Source organism: Leopardus geoffroyi, chromosome C3 (assembly GCF_018350155.1).
Source record: "Leopardus geoffroyi isolate Oge1 chromosome C3, O.geoffroyi_Oge1_pat1.0, whole genome shotgun sequence".
Lineage (NCBI taxonomy): Eukaryota > Metazoa > Chordata > Mammalia > Carnivora > Felidae > Leopardus > Leopardus geoffroyi.
In genome coordinates, this window is record NC_059338.1 from 52,138,749 (window position 1) to 52,160,221 (window position 21,473).

The 21,473-nt window shown below is 42.7% G+C and overlaps 1 protein-coding gene across 1 annotated transcript in view; it reads left to right on the forward strand.

Annotated features, from left to right (window-relative positions):
• TNR (tenascin R) overlaps window positions 1-21,473 on the forward strand; it is a 410,039-nt gene that overhangs the window by 374,271 nt on the left and 14,295 nt on the right. The window contains exons 15-18 of the mRNA XM_045452824.1: window positions 542-661; window positions 3,964-4,107; window positions 4,783-4,913; window positions 5,827-5,959. Of these exons, the coding sequence (XP_045308780.1) occupies window positions 542-661; window positions 3,964-4,107; window positions 4,783-4,913; window positions 5,827-5,959 (528 nt within the window). The remainder of the gene's footprint in view (window positions 1-541; window positions 662-3,963; window positions 4,108-4,782; window positions 4,914-5,826; window positions 5,960-21,473) is intronic.

Below are 21,473 nucleotides of genomic sequence, written 5' to 3' on the forward strand. Positions count from 1 at the left end.
CCCATTCAGTCATTCCATGAGCATTTATTGTGTACCTTGTAAGTTCCAGACACTGAGGCTACTCCTTGACTTCATGGAACTCCCACCATACTTTCCGAAGTTCATCAACAGAGATCGTTCCACAAAGCATGCCCCTTGTATTTGTGAAAGTGCAAATAGCCTGGGAAACAAATTGTCTCATTAACTAAAGGAATATAACAATTCCTATATGTTCTGAGTTTCTCCCTCTACGTTTAAATGTCTAAAGCACAACAGCCATACCTCAGAATCCCCCATAGCACCTGACAGTGCTCCGTATGTAAGAAGTTAATGAATACATTAAAAGGAAGACCCGAGACCAATCAGGGCAAAACTGGGTACTTGGGAGGAAGGACGAAGGGGAGAAGAGGATGAGATCAGAAGGGGAGAAAGGAAAGAGGTCTCCACTCACTTCATCATTTTGTATGGCACAGCCACAGACGTGCGTGATGGGTGAAGCTGCAGGAGATAGTTCGCTGCAGTGCCTCCTACGTTCACCTGATATTCTCCGTTTCCATTTCAGCCATGGACAACCCTGTGGATCTGATCGCCACCAACATCACTCCAACAGAAGCCCTACTGCAGTGGAAGGCACCAGTGGGTGAAGTGGAGAACTATGTCATTGTTCTCACACACTTTGCAGGTGAATGTCTACAGGCCTGTGCGTCAGGCAGGTGGGAAGGGTGGGGCCTGGGGCTGAAGGCTATTATGACAGTTTTTGTTTTTTAAAGGACATTTTATCAAGCTGAGGAACATATTAGAAGTTTTCCTGCTTTACTTTTACTCTCAAGCTCTCAAGATGTCCCCAAACTCTGCAAACAGTACCAACTATGGGAATGCAGGAGGGCCGAATCTGAAATGTACAAGGAGGGCACATAAACAAAGGCAAATACAAAAAACAGAGCAATAGCACTTGGAAGACAAAGCTCAGAACTGAGCTAAGACATGGCCCCAAATGCTGTGGGCTGGAACGCAGACTTTTCTAGATATTTACAGAGTGAGAAAACCACTAAAGCACCATGCACGGAGCAGATAATACGTGGAAACAGGTGACAAAGGATCCAGGCCTAGCAACCTCCTGTTGCTTTAGTGTTGTCTACCCATATCCAACCCAAAAGCTTGATCCAGCATGAAATCTTGAGTTTCAATGTCTTCTTACCATGCTTGTTCACCTTACATTATTTGAAGTTGAATAGAGAAGCCCAAAGCAAAATAGTGTTGAGTGATTCAAGTGTCTAGGCCTAGGAAAATTACTTGCCTGACCAAATTATACATGTGATCACAGAATTCTTGTGGGTTATACCCGGGGATCCAGAGAATAAAGATACCAGAAGACAAAAGATAAGCAGATGTCTTGATTTTCAAAAATGACAGAGGAAGCCAGTTTTTGTAAGCTGCAAAGTAAACAGATGGTCAAAGCTTGGGAAAATAAAAACCAAAACAGACTATTAAATAAATTAGGAAAAGAATTAGTGGATATAACATACAAGTACAGGTTCACTAAAAGTTTTACCAGAACCACTTTAGGTCCCTTTTTTTTTTTTTTAACTGGCCAATCTGCTAACACACTTGGATTTCAGTAAGGTATTAGAAAAACCCACTTATCAATTTGACAATAAATTTCATATATTGAAAAATAAAATAAAATAAAATAAAATAAAATAAAATAAAATATGGTTAAGAGTGAAAAAAAAAGAACTCTGTTAAATGTTTAAAAAATAATTACATTAAAAATATACATTAATTTAAGGGGAAAAAAAAGAAAGAAAAACCCACTTATCACTTAGATGGAAAAATACATGATGGATCATATTTGGAGTTAGAACTGTAGCTGATTGGATGACCCTCCTCAAGGAACGAATATCATGACTATAACTCCACCAGAACCCCGCTATGTGCATGTGTGATCCGTGTCAACTCCTGCCACCCTTCCCTGCATGCCATGGGCCTGCGTTTCTTAACTCTCACCATGCCCTCCCAAACCGCCATGCATTTGCACGTGTCATTTCCTCTACCAAGAAATTCCCTCCCTACTTGTCTGCTTAGACACACACATTCTTTAAGTCAGTTTCAACACTATCTCCTCTGCCAAAGCTTCCAATATTCCCCCAAGGTAGATAGACCCACCCGCTCACAGATACAAAGTACATGATTCCAGGGGCGCCTGGGTGGCTCAGTCTGATAAGTGTCCAACTTCGGCTCAGGTCATAATCTCACGGTTCAGCTCTGCTGACAGCTGGGAGCCTGGAGCCTGTTTCAGATTCTGTGTCTCCCTCTCTCTGCCCCTCCCTGCTCACAGTCTGTCTCTCTCTCTCTCAAAAATAAACAGACGTTAAAAAAAAAAAAAAAAAAAGTACATGCTTCCCTCATACCAATTAACCTCCGTTCGTGCAACAAATACTTTTGATGTCCTCCCACGAGCCACGCACTCACCAAGGCTGCAAGGATTCAGAGACAGAGCATGAGTTCTCTTCGCAGACCTCACTCTGGTGAGGATGAAACCAATACCTGGGTACAACCCAATGTGAGCACTGTCATGACACAGGCAATCACAAAACAGATGGATCGCTGATTGGGAGTGAGGGTGTTGAAGGGGCAAAAAACCAAGCTGATCTCAGGTAAAGTTAGAGAAGGATTGTATAGGAAAAGGAATTCCGAGAAAAGAGAGCAGCCTGAGTGCATTTATAGAGATCTGAGAGAACATGAGGACTTCTGAGAACTGCCATGGTTTCAGGTGGCTGGAACAGCGACCGCTGGCAACATGTTGCAAATGAAGAAACTAAAAAGTTAGAGTCATTATGTATGTTCTTCCAAAGAGCTGGTGTGGATTTTAACTTCTTTGCATACCTTCTATGCCTTTAGACCACAAGGAACTTGAAACCCCCACCTAGTTTGGAGAATTGCTTTGTAAACTTTCTTAAATGCTGAGTGACCTGGGAGTATTCTAAAGACACAAGAAAGGGCTTGGCCCTGCTCTAGTGAATGGTTGTTTTTATTTTTGTTTTTAACATTTATTTATTTTTTGAGAGACAGACAGAGCGCGAGTGGGGAGGGGCAGAGAGACAGAGGGAATCCGAAGCAGGCTCCAGGCTCTGAGCTGTCAGCACAGAACACAACGTGGGGCTCGGGCTCGAACCCACGAACTGTGAGATCATGACCTGAGCCAAAGTCAGACACTTAACCAACTGAGCTACCCAGGCGCCCCTCTAGTGAAGTTTTATTGACAGCATGAATGAATACAGAGAAGACACGCTTATCACATTTGTATATAAAACAAATCTGGGTAGTCACTGATACTGTGATATGGTGACCGAGAGTCGCTATGCTTGTGCTGAGCATAGCATAATGTATGCAGAAGTTGAATCACTACGTTGCATACTTGAAAATAATGCACCATTGTGTGCCAACTGTGCTCAGATATTTTTTTTAACTGTGATCAATAGAATCCAAATTCAAATATAGTTCAATAAACTGAAACAGTGGTCCAAAACTCAATTGACAAGGCAAAATACGGTAGAAATAAATGCGGAGCTCTGCCCATGGGTGCAAGAAGTCAACAGATTTGGAGCTGCCACATACATGCAATGGTGGTTGGGGATAAATTTTCTCAGCCTAGAAGAGAGGGCTTGATTCGAAGCTGTGGGGGCGGGGGGAAGGAGCCATGGAGACAGAGGCTTCAGCTTTTCTTTGTAACCCCAGCGGCTTGAGTGAAGTCACGGAAAAGACAATTTGGCTTCCAAATAAGGAAAATGTTTCTCAATCGAGATGCAAAACATGATGAGAGGAGATGCTTGTGTGGAATCCAATGCTAAGCTGAATAGCCTTTAAAAGATGTCTTCCACAATCCTTCAATACTGAATCTTTATGAAATGTCTTTGGATTTGATAAGCTTTTCCCAGGTGGAATCGCCTTAGTCAGCTCTTACCCGTGTTCATGTGATTTCAGTTGCTGGAGAGACCATCCTGGTTGACGGAGGCAGTGAGGGATTCCAGCTCGTTGGCCTGCTTCCCAGCACCCACTATACTGTCACTATGTATGCCACCAGTGGACCTCTCACCAGTGGTACCATCAGCACCAACTTCTCTACCCGTGAGTACATGGTTGGCTACATATCCAGCATCCCTAGATGCTTTTGCAGATCCTGAAAATTATCCGTCCCCATGTGGTGGACTAAATTAGAGTCTAGAGGCTTTGGACAGCACAGCTATGAGCTGTTCGTATCTCAGTTGACTGCTGCCCAAATGCCAGTGAGCTGCAGCTCTCGGGCAGCAGGCACATGTCTATTTTCTGCTTTCATCCTGGGTCTGGCTGACAGCAGTAGAACCAGGCCAAGAGAGGCCAGTATTGGAAATGGATCTGGCCCAGAAAAAACTGGATGCATATGAAAGGGCTTGATATCTGGGAGACACTGGCTGGGTGCAATCATGGCCAGAACAGGAGACAAAGGTACAGTTGTGGGGATGATGATGCAAATTCAAGAGTGAACTCACAGACATGCAGATTTATTTGGGTCATGATTTCAGACATAGGTCAGATTGGAAGATGACACACCTGGGCCCAGAGGCCCAGGTTAGAGGGGGAAATAGGTGCAGGAATGATCATGACACTGACTGATCATCTTCTGCTCCTGTCCAAGCTAGAACTGGGGTCAGCATGTAAGCAGCCCAGAGACCACGTAGGTGGGCAGATAAATACCTGATGCCTGGAATCAAACGGAAAGGAGCTGGAGAGGAAGGTACTCCTGGCATTTTCTCTTCTTTATAGTCCTGGACCCTCCTGCAAACCTGACGGCCAGTGAAGTCACCAGACAAAGTGCCCTGATCTCCTGGCAGCCTCCCAGAGCAGAGATTGAAAACTACATCTTAACCTACAAATCCACTGATGGAAGCCGCAAGGTGAGATTTTTCTGTAAGGGAGATTTTTCTATCAGGCCATCCAAAGGGAGCAAACTGGGCTTCCTGTGACAGATACAGACATGCTGTGGAGGAAAAAGCCTGAGTCTGTAAGCCAGAGATTTTGGTGCTAGTCCTGGCTTCTCTACCACTCTCTTTACAAGTTGAGACAAAACACGAAGCCTCTCTGAGCCTTAGTTTCCACTCCGGATAATGGGGGTGTCTACCTTTACGACTTCACTTGGTTTTGGGTGGTGCTTCCAATATGATGATGCAAAGCACAGTGGAAACTTCCAAGCCATATAAGTACATCGTTTTGGAAACAAATTTCACTAGCAGGGCCAAGCAAACATGAGCTGGATACCAAATTCGATAGTCTTTTATGCCTCTTGATAAGCATTATAAAGGCTACATCTATAGCCTGCAGTAAAGAGATGACAAATTTCTGTGTTGTGTGATCAGTTGAAAATGGTACTTCTAGGGCACCGGTTGTCAGACTTCTGTTTGCAATGAAATCCTTTTTTTTTTTTTTTTCAAAGTGAAATCATATTCAGGAGCAGAATGTACAAAATGGATGTAAGCAGAGCTAGTCTGTTGGATATGGAGTAGGGAGGCCTAGGCTTCTGCCTCCCTGGGTCCCGAGGAATCTAATACAGTTGGAAACCACTGGATTTGATAATCCACATGCCTACCTTTATGCCAATGTGCATCTATGCGGTAGGAGCTGTCTCAATCTCACACAGGAGCTGTCCTCTCTGCCTGTTGGCTCGATGCAGTCTTTGTTGGGGAACGGAGAGCACACGGTGGCCGTGGCGATACCGACCGATCTGGCCGTGGGCTTGGGCTTCCCTTCCCAGCTCCTCTCAATCATGTGCCTGTCACTCCCATCCACCTGCCTTCCTCGCTTGTTCCACAGGAGCTGATTGTGGACGCAGAGGACACGTGGATCCGACTGGAGGGCCTTTCTGAGAGCACAGACTACACGGTGCTCCTGCAGGCGGCCCAGGACACTGCCCGGAGCAGCCTCACCTCCGCCACCTTCACCACAGGTGAGACACACGGCCCGGTGATGCTTTCTTCTTCCCTGCAGGACGTCTGGCTCCTCAGCAACTTCTGCTGAGACGTGATCAGGGAGGAACCTACCAACGGACTCAACTGCCTCTTCCTGTGAAGGAAAATAATGATTTTCTCCACTCCCCCTTTTCCCCCCTTCCAAGACTCTGCCAGGAAACTTCTCACTACCAGGGCAACCGTAGGAACCAGCAGTGCAAATCCCTGGTCCACCTGGACCCACTAAATGATGGGTTCCTGTTCAGATTTTCTGCAAGTGTTTTCCCAGCAAATTTCTTCCATCCTTCCTCCCTTCCTTCCTTCCTTCCTTCCTTCCTTCCTTCCTTCTTCTGCTGCCTGTAATCAGAGAATCACATAATAAAGGTATGGATAGTAAACCCTTTGTATTAAATCCAGGGTTCTTCCCCATACACGAAGCACTTTTGCATTCCTATGACCTCAATTCAGTCCTTGTAACAACTGGTGAGAAGGGCCTTGTGTATACCCCCATTTCACAGATGATGAAACAGAGTGCACAGAAATCAAATAGCATAAGTGCCTGGGTCAAACTAGAACCAAGGTCTTCTGCTTCCAAATCCAGTGGCTCCTGCCTTCCTCCATTTAAGTATCAGCAGCATATACCTGAAACTGTCCTTCAGGAATAAGGGTGTCCTCATGTGTATAACAGGAAATAAACCCACATTGAACCTTTGAGAGCTATCTGACAGGCACTGTTCTGACTACATTACATGTATTATCTAATTCAAGCCTATGAAATCACATCCTATGAGGTATATTCCATTGTCCCTATTTCCAGTTGAAGAAATTGGGCCACACAGAGGTGAGGCAACTCACCTAAGACCCCATAACTTGTAAGTAGGAGAGCCTGGATTTGACCCCAGTTGACCTGGCTGTGGGGACTGTGCTGTTAACAGTCCTCTCTGCCTTTTCCCACAGTACCTCTCTATAGTCCGTAATGTAGGACTTTCCAGTCCACACTTTGAGCTGTCTTGCTGCCCCACGTTCTGGAGGTGTGGCTGTGCACATGTGTGGGCCAAGCGAGAGTACCCCTTGTCCCTAGATGTATGTCTGCCTGCCATGTCAGAGTACCAGGATGGCTGGAATCCTGGCCCTGCCTCAGAGCCTATCCCTTCATCACCAGAGGGAGGTGACAGAATATGCCCCATCCCTACTCAGGTGGCTCTCCCTGTAGACTCACCCTAAATGGTAAAGCAGGACACTGAATCAAATACACCAAAATGTCACTAGTGGTTCTTTAAGGTAGTGAGATTGTGAATGAGTTCTCCTTTCCCTTCTTTTTAATATTTTGAATATCTTACAAAGTGTCTACAATGAGCACATTCATCAGAAAAATGATTTTTTAATTAAAAATAAAAACAAGCCAAGGGCGCCTGGGTGGCTCAGTTGGTTGAATGCCCAACTCTTGATTTTGGCTCAGGTCATGATCTCACAGTTCGTGAGATCAAGCCCCACATCGGGCTCTGTGCTGACAACATGGGGCCTGCTTGGGATTCTCTCCCTTCCTCTCTCTCTCTGCCCCTCCCCCACTCATGCACACACACACACACACACACACACACACACACACACTCCCTCTCTCTCTCTCTCTGTCTCAAAATAAATAAATAAACTTTAAACAATCTTAAAAATAAATAAAAATAAATGTAAGCCTTGGTCACAGGGCTTGCCACAAGTCAAAACGCGTCTTCACGAAGCGGAACTTGAAGGACACTTGATCCCTTTAAGGGGCTCAAGTCAATTTTGCACTCCCTCCATGCCCTTTCACGGAGGGACTTATCTCAGCATCAAGGTGCTACCCTCTCTTGTTCCATCCCTTCGCTGCGTATTCACAGGTGTAAGGGTCCTCTGTGGTCCTCTTTTTCAAGCTGCCACCCAAAGACCCATGGATCAGAGCTTTTCCCTGAATTAAGAATTTCTTTCCCACAAAAAGGACACAGATGACAGGAAAAAACCAGAGCTCCCAATCTGCATTTTATTAAGTCCAAAGTAATCATTTCATCCCCGAAATGCCTAGGTTTCAAAGACCGCTCAGTGTAGTATGGGCCACGGCTCCCTCCCTCGTAATGCCACAGCTGGTGTGTGTGAGCAGGATGATAAGACACTGAGTCTACGACCATACCACCCGGAATGTGCCTCATCTCGCCTGGCACACCTGAGGTTTCTCCAGCATCTTGTGACTGTGCCTTGCTCCAGATCCACCCGGGCAATAAAAGTGTACCAGCTTCTGTGCCCACCACTGGCCCTCCCTTATGCGAAGCCCCCCCACAGATGTATAATAGTTTGGGTCTGGGATCCCAAATCCCGCGGGAGGCTCAGCCAGATCTAATAAGCAGAGGGCTAACAATTCATGGAAATCCAGAGAGGGGGCGAGGGTAGTGGCTTTGTTTAGTGGACAATGCAGAGGGGCCATCAGGGGGGATTTAGGTGTTTGTTTCTTTATTTTCATGAAACTCCAGCTGACTGGGCTTCCTGGGGCATGACCAATACCAACTCAAAAAGGGGGAAACTGTTAAGAGCCCACGATCCTGTATAATGAGCGTAGCTACTGACTGAGCTGCCCCATGGACAGTTTCGGGTTGACCAGAGAAGGACTTGCCACTACTCCCGTGGTACAAGGCAAAGATATATCCATGTTTGGAAGTCTTTGCAGAGCTTTGCTGTGAAGCTCAAATTTAAATTTAAACCACTGATGCGTACCACACCCTGCTGGCTTTGTCTTGGAGATTTATCAGAACCCACTGAAATGACCAGTTGCAGAATGAAAAGTGTGTGGATGGAAATAATGCATACGGAAGTACCTTGCACAAAGCCTGACACACGGCAGACATAATAAATGTGGGTTGAATGGAATAGTTAAATCCCAGCTGCAGAGCATGGAGGAGGGGTTTCTGGTGAAACAAAGCTGTAGAAGGAGATTTTCAATGTCCATCACAGGGACGGGACTGGCAGAGAGAGAGGTACTGCCTGCACAGTGTGATGCCCCCAGTCCCTCCAATGTCAGGTTCTTTCTGCCACCAGAAATGCAAATTTCCCTGAAGAGATTGTACTAAACCTGCACAGTTATTTGCACGTCAACATTAGTGAGTCTTCTCTGCTTGAGCCATGCCCACCCCCCACCTTTTCTACCACCCCCTTGCAACTCCCCTGCCAAAAGCAAATGTTATTAAGGAGGAAGAGAATACAAGAGTATCAGCTTCCTAAATGTGGGGGTCAGGATGTTATCAAGAGGGAAGGACACCTGGTGGCTCAGTCAGTTGAGAGTCCAACTCTTGGTTTAGGCTCAGGTCATGATCCCAGGAGTCATGGGATCGAGCCCTGTGGGGCCTGCTTAGGATTCTTTCTCTTCTCTCTCTCTCTCTCTCTCTCTATGCCCCCTTCCCTGCTCTTATGTGCACACATGCATTCTCTCTCTCTCTCTGTATGTGTGTGTGTGTGTGTATATATATATATATATATATATATATATATATATATATATATGAAAAAGAAGAAGGAAAAGTTTGGGGTTTGCTTAATGGGTGGCTTGAGCCAGACGCCTTGAAGAGGAGTCCAGGAGAGGGGGCCTCCAGCATCAGGGGCAGGTGTTTTTCATCCCAGAACTCTCCTGTTAGCCCCATAGATCTCTTACAGGTCTTTGGAGATCAGACTCCCTCTGAAGAGTGGCCTCAGTGGCTGCACCTTAGGCCTGATTCTGCCTCCCCTGACATGAAGCACATCCCAACTCATCCTCTCCCTGTCTCTCTAACTCCCTCCCAACACACAAACATGGGAGCCACATAGCTCGCCCTGTCCGCTCTATCAGCGGGCCCCTGTTTGCCTAGAAAGAAGAAAAGGAGGAGGAAGAGGAGAGGAGGAGGAGGAGGAAAAAAGAAGGAGAAGGAGAAGGCGGGGAAGGGGAAGGAGAAGGAGAAGAAGAGGAAGAAAGAAACAAAAACAAAGAGCAGAGAATCTTTTCACATACTTGAAAGACTGAAGAGCTGCCAGTCTGAACCCCATGAATTATTCCCGCTGAGCAAGAGGTCTGAAAAACACCAGAGCATCCAATGTGACGGCACATCAGGGCTGACGGATTTACAGACTAATTTCATTCTCGTAACAGGCATCCTTTCCGACTTCATTGACAGTGCCTGAGCTCTCCACTTAGCAGCATCCTATTCTTAGGACGGGATGTTATCAGCTGGTCGTTCTAAGCATTTTCTATGCCTTGTCTTATGGAACAAAAGAGCCTAGAGCTGGGCCCCTAAGTGGCCTCCATCCGCTGACAGACCTTCATCTTGCCTTGGGTGGGCCGCAATAAGAGGCTCATTTCAAGCAGATGTCTATTTAATGGTCTGGAAAAGAGTTGAGATGCTTTTAAAAATAAAAATAAAAGAGAGAGCGAGAAGAAAAGAACTCACTCCCACAAAACCTCAGAAACTTTCTTTGATCAAGATATCCTCCCTTGCTGTATTCCTGCCATAGAGCATAAACCCATTTCATTCTTTCCATCATGTTAATAGCTGTCTGTCCTGTTGTCCCTGGTGTTTGCACAAGACTCTAGGGGGAATTAAATACAAGTAGTATGGAAGAGAAAAAATATGGATACATTATTTATAATTTACTGTCGCCTGAAATTTCATTCAAGGTCTACTTGTCTTTCAGAGACATGAATATAAATGAGGAAACAAATATTCCCCGTAGAGCAACAGGGACTTGGTGAAATGATCTTCTGAGACGCAGGTTTCATTGTCTCTTTTAATACTATAAGAAGCAAACAAGACGCTCACTAAAGCTTGTCCTCAGAGACAGCGAACACTATAAAATAGGTTGTCTTGACCTTGAGGTTAAGCGAAGACAATCATTTGTGGAGGTACCCAGAGATGAGTAATGAGAAGTTTTCTTTATTGCCTTTGCTCCAGTCTATCCCACACCCAGGCTGAGCTGCTCTCTGGGGCTTTCCAGGAAAAGCTCTGGGAGTCTATTCTAACACAAGCTTCAGTTTTGAAGCTGTAAAAATTAATAAGGATTGGCAAATCCTGGATCCCTGGGCAATAGATAGTGGGTCATGCAAATCCACGTAATTATCAGTTGGGAATTCCAATGCCCACTGTGCATTGCTTCCTACTCTCATTTATACCACACTTCTCCCTTCACCAAAGTAGGGAACTGGAGAGGATTCCCTCTGCTCCACTACTTAGAAACAGCTGGCATGCCAGCTCCGTTGAAATAAGCAATCCCCCAAAAGGAGAGGTCCACCTTCTCCTTTCTTGGACACCTGACTGTGTGGAAGGAGGGCACCACAGACCCCATTTGAACAAACTATTCCCATCCATGACCCCCAAGGGCCCTCTCTATATTTATTCATTTCTTTCTTTCTGCTTTCACCTTTTCTTCCACCTGCTACACGCAACCGTTATGAGGCGTTGAATTTGTGTCCTTTGGTTTATATGTGTTTTTGAAAAATGTGTTCTTGGGCAAGTTTTGAGTATATTTCAAATGTGTGCAAACTGTATTGGATTACACAATTCATTCCCTGCTCTCGTATTTTCTACTCAGCGCTGTTTTTAAGACCCATCGATGCTGTAGTGCAGGTGCCTAGTCTCTGGCTTCCAACTGTTGCAAAACACTGCGTGCTGTTCATCCATCGCATGTTACTTCTCCATTCTCCCAAGATGGACAGCAGATGGTCCCCAGCCTCCCACACCACAAATGGTGCTGCAGAAAATACCTTATATGTGCCCTCTTATGAATCAGTGAGGCATCACCTTTGGGATATGTTCCCAGAAGAGGAATGACTGGGTCAGGGGGTATGTGTTTACCTGGTTTAACTAAGTATTGCTCTTTGGAATGGCTGTGCTAGTCCGCACTCCCTACGGAAGTTCATGATGGCTCCTGTTTCCTAATGACATGATCCAGCTTTGTAACTTTTGACAGTCTAATAGGCATAATTGAGATTTAATTTTCTGGTTGAATTTCTTTATTTTTTTCTTTTTTTAAGATGAAATTTATTGTCAAATTTGTTTCCATACACCACCCAGTGCTCATCCCAACTGGTGCCCTCTTCAATACCCATCACCCACGCTCCCCTCCCTCCCACCCCGCCATCAACCCTCAGATTGTTCTCAGTTTTTAAGAGTCTTTTATGGTTTGGTTCCCTCCTTCTCTAACTTTTTTGTTCCTTCCCTTCCCCCATGGTCTTCTGTTTAGTTTCTCAGGATCCACTTAAGAGTGAAAACATATGGTATCTATCTTTATCTGTATGACTTATTTCACTTGGCAGAACACTCTCCAGTTCCATCCACGTTGCTACAAAAGGCCAGATTTCATTCTTTCTCATTGCCACGTAGTATTCCATTGTGTATATAGTTGAATTTCTTTAAATAATAACAAGTTTGAGTTTAAACATCTCATCTATGCTTGTTAGCCTTTGAGTTGCCTTTTTCTATAAATTGCCTGCACATACAGCCTATCTTTCTATCGGAGTTCCTGTGATAAGTAAGTGTTACCTAGCATTATTTGAGTTTCTGAAGTCTTTAAGTCTTTACCTGCCTGTGGGACACAAAGGTATTCTTCTATGTGTACCTTTATTAACTTTCTAGATTTTTTATATTTAGTCATTTTGTATGTGGTATTAAGTAAGGATATAGTTGTTTAAGTTTATTTATTTATGTTGAGAGAGAGACTGCATACAAGCAAGCAAGGGAGGGGCAGAGAGAGAGGGAGAGAGGGAATCTTGAGCAGGCTCCACGCTATCAGCGCAGAGCCCAACATGGGGCTTAAACTCACGAACCATGAGACCACAACCTGGGCCAAAACCAAAAGTCAGACGTTTAACCGATTGAGACACGCAGGTGCTCCAGTAAGGGTAGTTTTATTTTTCTTCATATGGTAAGCCAGTTTCCTCAACATCATTTACTAAGTAATCTATCTATTCTCCATTGATTTGTGTTGCTTTACTGTATATTAGGTTTCCATATGTACATGTATCCGTCTCTGAACTCCGAACTCCATATTCTAGTCCATGGTCTGCTCTATAGCCAACACTACATTGTGTTTTAATATCGATCACTCAGTATCTTAATATTAATATCTCAATATTAATATCACTTTTCTTTTTCGAAGTTGACTCAGCTCTTGTGACCTTCATTGTCCCATAGGCATCTCAAAAGAAGTCTACCAAGTTCCACAAAAGAAATTTCGTCTTGAATTTAGACTGGAATTGCAATAAGTTTATAAAGTAATTTGGAGAGAACTGACATCTTTAGAATACTAAGTCATCCCTTCTAAAAGTATACAATGTGTCTTCATTCATTCAAATCATATTTGTGCTCTTTAACAGGATTTTAAGTATTTCTCTATAACATTATGTTCTTGGCTAATTTCTAAACAATTTGCAATTTCTTATTGCTCGGTGACTTTCATTGAACTTTAAAAATTATTTTCTAGTTCCTTATTGCTGATATGGAAAAATGCTATGGATTTTTGCATATTGATCTCATACCCAGCAATCCCGCTGAGCTCTTTTATTAATTCTAATTATCTATTATTTCTGTTGATATTTTTAGGTAAATGTTTTATATCATTTACAAATAATAGTGGTTTTATTTACATATTTCTAATCCTTATACCTCTTATTTATTTACTTTTCTATCCCTTGTCCCATTAGCTGGGACCTCAAGAACTATGTCAAACTGAATGGTGAGATTAGGTAACATTTACTTGTTCCCATTCTTAAAGGGAATGCTTACTTGTAGCTTCATGTTGCATACTTTTTGCTAAGTCTTCATTTTTAAGCTTCTTTTTGATGGGAAAACAGAAGCTTTTCTAAAATAAAATAAATATAGGGGCGCCTGGGTGGCTCAGTCAGTTAAGCGTCCAACTTTGGCTCAGGTCATGATCTCGCGCAGTCCGTGAGTTCCAGCCCAGCATCGGGCTCTGTGCTGACAGCTCAGAGCCTGGAGCCTGCTTCATAATCTGATTCTCCCTCTCTCTCTGCCCCTCTCCCACTTGCACTCTGTCTCTATCTCTCAAACATAAATAAACATTAAAAAAAAGTTTACTGAAATAAACTAAATATATAATTAGCTAATCTTAAATAAACCAAGGTAATATTCACTTAGGTTTGAAGTTTAAAACATTTAAGTTAAAGAATTTTCTTCTATTTGAAGCTAAGAGTTTTTGTCACAAACTTTGTGATTAAACTTTATCAAATGGCTTTTTTCTGCATCAACTGAGTTAATTATATGATTTTTATCCTTATCTTAATAACGAGATAAAGTACACTGATAGAGTTTTCTTTATAGTCCTAGGAGAAACCTCACCTGAATGTGATTTTTTTTTTAATCCACTGTTGGGTCTGATTAGGTAAAATTTTGTTTAACCTGTTTACACATCTACAATCATAAGTGAAGTTGAACTATACATTTTCTCATGTACATGGTTCCTTATTGAGTTTTGAAATCCATGTTTCACTAGATTCATTTAAAAAATCTAGACAGTTTTCATTCTTTTTCATACTTTTTTTGGAGTAACTTACAACAGAACTCATCACTAAAACCATTGGGGCATTTTTTGTTGTTTTAGTTGTTTCTCTTTGTTTTAGGGATGTCAGATGCTGGACTAGTATCTCTGCATTATCTGTCTAAGGGCCCAGTTTCTTCTTATACCAGTTGTGGCACTTTATAACCTTCTAGGAGTTTATTCATTTCATCTGAGTCTTAAATTTTAGTAGCATGAAATTCTTCGAAAGACTTTTTTTTAATCTCTACTATATCTGCAGCTATTTTCACTTTTTCAGCTTATTTTTGGCAACTTCCGTCTTTATTTTTTAATCAGTCTTATTAACATTAATCAATATTAATATTTTCAAAGAGCCAGCTTTTAGATTTAAGATCCATATTCATGTTTACTTGTCCCTATAAATTTCTTAAACTGATCAATATAGTACCTTCCCTGCAGCAATCCGGGTACTTGAGCATGTTCTCAAACCCTCTGGACTCTTCCCCACTCTCTGTCCCTTTCACCTTCACCCAAACCAACCCTGTGTGGATTTGGGCTGTGGGTTGTTAAAAATAGGCATTTTCCCCTCCTGTTTTGTGATAGTCTTTTATTTAAGGCAAAAATAAGACATCTCACTCAAGTATGTAACCACCCTTACTTTTCATATCTGTAGCATTTGTCACTCTTCTGAACTGTGTGCTTCCTCTAGATTTTCCAGAAAGGATTTTGTAAGGCAGACCTCATGAAATCTCACATGCCCGGGGCATTTTTTTTTTTTTTTTAATCATACCCTCACATTTGAATTGCAATGTGATCAGAGATACAAAATGTTAGGTTCCAATATTTATTTTCCTTCATATTTTAAAATATTCCATTGTCTTTTCATATGCAGTGTTGCCACTGAGAAGTCTGATGTCAGTCTGATCCTTGTTCCCTCTGGAGGCGGTCTGCTCTTTCTAGAAGCTTTTAGAATGTTTCTCTTTCTTTTTTACAGTCTTCCACTTCACCATATGTCTTGGGGTTTGTTTTTCTTTTTATCTTTAGTCCAACACGCCTAAAGCCCTTTAAATCTGAGGTGTTTTATCTTTAATTCTGAGACATTTATCTTCATTATTTCTTTAGACATTTCTTTCTGTTTTTATTTCCCCTTTTTAGGACTTCTATTAGTTAGATGTTGGAATGTATATTCTCTCCTCCAAATCTCTTAGCTTTGTCTTTATGTTTTCTTGCCTTTTATCTTGCTTTCAAATCTTTTCAGAAAGTTCCTCCATCTGATCATTCAATTCATTTATTTGTGTTTAGCTGGATCTAAATTCTCCATTCATCCCATCCATTATGTTCTCACTTTCAACTATTATATTATTTATGCCTAATATTTCTACTTAATTATGCATGATTTTGGTTATTTTTTTATATTGTTAATTTCCTTTCTTACCTCCTTAAATAAAGCTGTCATGCTTAATTTAAACTTGGACCTACTATTGTAATAGTTCTGCATCAGGGGATGGATGTCACACAGCCTGTGGTCTTTCTTTCTCAGTAATTTTACTCTCCAGTGATGGACATTCTGGCTTATGGGCTCATGTCTCTTTGGGGTTATCAGCTGCTGTGTCTGTGATGTGTGTAATAGAGAAGAACCAAGTACACATGAAGAGGTAGATAATGAATAGTCCATGAAAGTATGGGGGAGAAACAAAAATAGAACTTCAAAACTTTTTTCTGACCTCCTCTTTTTCTCTTTTTTTTTTTGTACTGTTTGTGTCTGGTTTTTGTATCCAGGTGATGCTGGCCTTATTGAATGAGTTGTCAATGTTCCCTCTTTTTCCATTTTCTATAAGAGAATGTATAAAACTGGTGATGTTCCTTTTTTAAATGTTTGATAGAATTAATAATGAAGCCACCTGGGCCTGGAGATTCTTTTTCTAAAGGTCGTAATCACAGATCCAATTTCTTTAATAGTTAGAATCTTATTCAGGTTACCCATTTCATCTTGGGTGACTTTTGGTAGATGGTGATTTTCAAGGAAATGGTCCATTGCATCCAAGTTTTTAAATTTATTTACATAGAATTGTTTATGGTATTCAGCAGGACGGGGATGTTCAATCACTCTTTAGGGAGGGCAGTGAATTTTATCAAACATCAATACCATCTGCCTTGGTTATAAGATGGCATTGTGAATGTTATAGAAGGACCTTATATGTCATTATACACGGGATTTTATCTGGCCAATTTTTAATTATATTGTCCCAAATGTTTTCAGAAAATCTAACTGTAATTTCCCTTTTCATAATCATAGGAGTGGATATAGTGCTTTATATCCTTTATACCTTTAGCAAATATTGACTCAGCATCTACCATGGGTCAAACACTGTTCTAAGTTCTGAGGGTAAAGTAGTGAACAAGATGAACCAGATGCCCACCCTCCTGAAACTTATATTCAAGGGGATGAGGCAGTTGGGAATAGACAAAGGAAGGAAAATAGGTAATTTCAAGTAGAGATAATATTATTTAAAAAAATAACCAGTAATGGAATAGGCACAGATATAAAGAGCTGACCTCTAGGACAGTTCTTATGGCAGGAAGTGTTTTCTGATTGTCACTTCCTTCCCCTATCATAGACTCTGGCCTCAACTAAGATGGTCAGAAGAGGCCTCCCTTTGAACTGAGATATTTGAGCCAGGGCTTAAATGATGAGAGCAAATTACACAAAGAAGAGCATTCCAGACCTAGTAAGAGTAATTACTATACCCCAAAGGAGGAATAAGTTTGGTATGTTCAGTAGATTAGAAGAAAGCCAGCAAGAGAGGGTATGAAATCCAAGGCAGAGCCAGAGCATACAGGGCTTTGTAGGCCAAGGTAAGGATTTTGGATTTTCTTCTAAATGCAAGAAGCTATTGCAATTGGAGCCATTGCACTGAAGAAGCCATTGGAGGTTATTTGGCAAGAGAGAGATAGGATGAGATAGGATCACATTTACATTATTTTAAAAAAAAAAAAAAAACGCTCATTAAAAATGGAGAGTAGATATAAGTAGGGTCAGAATGGCAGGAAAAGACCAGACAGGAGGCATTACCATGATCCAGCCCTCTCCTTGCGAGGTTCAATCAAGAGCCACAGAGAGGGGCCAGGCTGACAGCTGCTAGTCTGTGATCAACTCATCTGCCATGGAACTGGGTTTCCTGATATAAGTGAATCCACAGAATAAGGCAAATTATGTCAGAATATTGCTCTGTGAGAGTACTTTCAGCTTATCTTTGAAAAGAAGATTTGGAAGCCTACTGGGTTTGCCCATGGTGGGTAGAGGCAGATGGTCTGCAGAGCTTGAGGACCTTCCTCAGCAACTCTGCTTCAGGTGAAGGTATCCAAGTTATCTATTGTTCAGTTGATTCTCCGTTCCTATTATACCCTTAAAGACTTTTGTCACTTCTCCTCCCAGATTCCCTCTTGAATTGGGTCTTAACTCCAGTCTCACCCCAATCTAATTCATTCTTCACCCCACAGTAAGAATGATCTTTCTAAAAACTTGAGCTTAAAGTCCATCAATGGTCTCGTCATTCTATCACCTGCCCAAGATAGTTCAGCTCCTTAAATGCCATGATCCAGTCCCTGCTTACCTCCCTGAAGCTCTCACTCATCCACTCAGACCAGCTCCTGGCTAACTCTGCAGTTTCCCAAATAAGCCATACTTTTTGTACGGATCTGGGATACCTTTCTCCCACCAATCTGTAGCTAATTTCTGCATCAGTTCCTAAAATAAGAAGTACTTTCTCAGTAGCACTTGCTAATCCTGCCACATCCCAGGCTCTACCGCTCCCCTTATCTTCATCAGCCCCAAGCTTCATTGAATGCCCACCTCCATGTTTGATAACTCTCTATATTTACCTCTTCCCCAGAGCACTTAGAGCTTGGGGTTATATTTGTTGGTTTCTCCCACTAGAGTGTGAGAAACCTGAAAGATGGGACTGCGTCCTTTTATTCTTCATATTCCCATCTTTTAGCACAATATTTAGAACTCAACAGATGCCCCCTATATGTTTGTTGGATGAATATATAAACGCATAAACAAGTAATAGATTAGAAGATGCTATTAAGGAGGCTAAGGTGGTAGGTTTTCACAGCCCATGTGTGCTGAACAGGTAACTTTGCCCTGTCCATGACCTCAGACTACCCTCCACAAACCTGCCAACCAGAAACCCACTTCTGGGAAGAACAGTCTAAGTGCTGGTGGCCAGAGGCAGCCACCTGTGCTTCTGTGGAGCAGCACACTTTGCTGTGTAGTTACACAGACACCTGCTGAGGCTGTCCTCAGAAGGAACCACTGGCATCATGGCTTTGGTCCGGATGCTAAGGTCATATGAGTAGGCAGATGCTCTCCAAAGCCATCTACTCTGACTCTTTTAAAGATGGCATCCAAGAGTGGAAAACAAGTAAGGGACAGGGCAGGGAGAGAAAAAGTCTCTTCCTTCACTCCCAGCCAGCTGGGGGTTGTCTGATTGTGCTGTATGTCACGTAGCTCACTTCACCCCACTCAGCACTCAGCCTTCGGATGCCCAACACAAACCAATTTCTTAGCAATTCTTCCGGTGAGTGCCCCAGTCCTGTTGATCTCACAATTACACCTACAAACACTTAACCAAGAGACATCCCAGTGTACCGATCACTTGGCATTGCTTTCCTCTTAACTTGGTAATCACTGCAGCTTGTGCTTTGAAAGAAAGAAAGAAAAAAAAAGGCTCTTTGTGAAGCCAGGCCTCAGTTATTGTACCTCAGGGAACAAAAGTTTTTGGTCCTAAAATTTCTGCTTTGGAAAGATCACTGGAACGATCTATGTTAGGGTCAAAGGTGAGTTTCTGATGATATTAAATGGCATGACATCTAGAGATGCCTGAAATCTGTCCTGACAATCTCCTAAGAATGTATAAAACCACAGTATACATGCAAGGAACACAGCAGAGCAGAAATCAGTGCATTCCTCTTTTTCAATTTTTTTAAATGTTTATTTATTTTTGTGAGAATGACAGACAGAGTGAAAGTGGGGGAGGAACAGGGAGAGGAGGGAAACTGAATCTGAAGCAGGCTCCAGGCTCTGAGCTGTCAGCACAGAACCTGATGTGGGGCTGGAACCCACAAAACATGAGATCATGACCTGAGCCGAAGTCAGATGCTCAACCGACTGAGCCACCCAGGTGCCCCTCAGTGCATTCTTTATAATCAGCTAAGCCAAGGTCTAACAACCCCCGACACAGAGCTTAATAGAAAAAAAAAACTGGAACACAAGGCTTAAACTCAAGGATAAATAGCATCTCTTATTCCCTATCTTTCCCAGGCCTCCCAGCCTAAATCTTGGGACTGGCCTGCTCAAGACATACCTACTGGGAAAGATGGGAAGGAAAGAGGGAGGGAGGGAGGAAGACAGTGAGACACTCAGTCTAGTCACTAGAGCATAGGATCTAGGCAGAGAAAGCAGACCGCCGGGCCCCTAGGGGACACAGCGTGGCTTACCAACTCCATCTCTTGGCCTCTCTAAGAGGAAAATGTACCCGAGAAAGAGTGGAGTTCAAATCCAGCTGTTCCTCAGACTCATCTGAGGAGATCTGGTAAGACACTGATCCCCTGCCACCCCCTAATATTCTGATTCAGTTCATCTGCTGCAGAACCCAGGAATCTAGATTTCAATGAAGTGCCCACTTGGGAACAATTAGTGAGCCTCTGCCTCCTCTCATCTGGTGAAAAGGAATAATGATTTGATCAAGGACTAGTAATATGAGGCAAAACTCTGGCAATATTGACAGCCAGAGAAGGTGGAGAGGAGTGGTTTCGTGGTAGAGTTGTCTTCTCCAAACCCCAAGAAAACCCTAGTCTCTGCACAATGCTTGTTGATTGTCTTTCATTAATGCCACAGACTATGATGAATCTAGAAACAACCAGGTGGCCTTGCAATTTGTCAACAGTAAGACAAGGGAACCCGGCAACTATGCATTAGCCCCAAACACATTTGGTGAGCACCTCCACCATCCAGCCCAGGGTGGGGGCCCAGGAGGAAGAAAATACAGCCCTTCTTCTCCCAGGGGACAATCTGTGAGTTTCATCTCTTCTAAACTTTTGAGACCGCTTAAATCCACGTTTTCTCAAGTTGATTTTATTCCCATTTTCTGACTTAAAAAACATGAAACCCTTTTTTATATGACAGTCTTTCAGATGTTTCAAGACTTCTCCAGGGCAAATTCATCTCAGTTCACTATATTTATTTTTGGTAGATCTACCTTTAAAGCAACTAATGTGTTTGAGCCTTTTTAAAGTATCACTAACTTTAGTATTAACAAATATTAAATAATCAACATCATCAAGGTGAAGAAACCTGTATAACATCATTTATTTACCTATCCTGAAGTTTGGTTCTATGTTAGATGTGTATTTGTATGAGGGTTGGGGGAAGATGTTCTGTTGGGGACACATTGGATATTGGCAAAAAATTGGGAGCTCTGGCCTCTTTAAGGAGCTAAGTTGATTAGGGAAAAAGAACTATTTTTTTAATTTTTTTATTTTTATTTATTTTATTTTATTAAAAAATGTTTAATGTTTACTATTTTTGAGAGAGACAGAGCATGAGCGGGGATGGGGCAGAGAGCAAGGGAGACACAGAAACAGAAGCATGCTTCAGGCTCTGAGCTGTTAGCACAGGCGACGTGGGGCTCGAACCCACAAACCCACAAACTGTGAGATCATGACCTGAGCAGAAGTCGGATGCTTAACCAACTGAGCCACCCAGGGGCCCCAGGGAAAAAGGACTATTTAATACATGAGGTAGGAGCGAGCTGATGGCCAAGAACGTTCTGTGCTGATCTTCTCAAGCAAGAAAGTCAGGCAATGAGGGAAGAATGGAGAAGGGAAAGAAGACCAGCTGGTTGCTGCAGAGACCAGGTGGAGAAAGGCCCAGAAGCCAAGACATAATCACAGTGCTCCCGAAGCAACAGGGAGAGGGGAAGTGCTCAC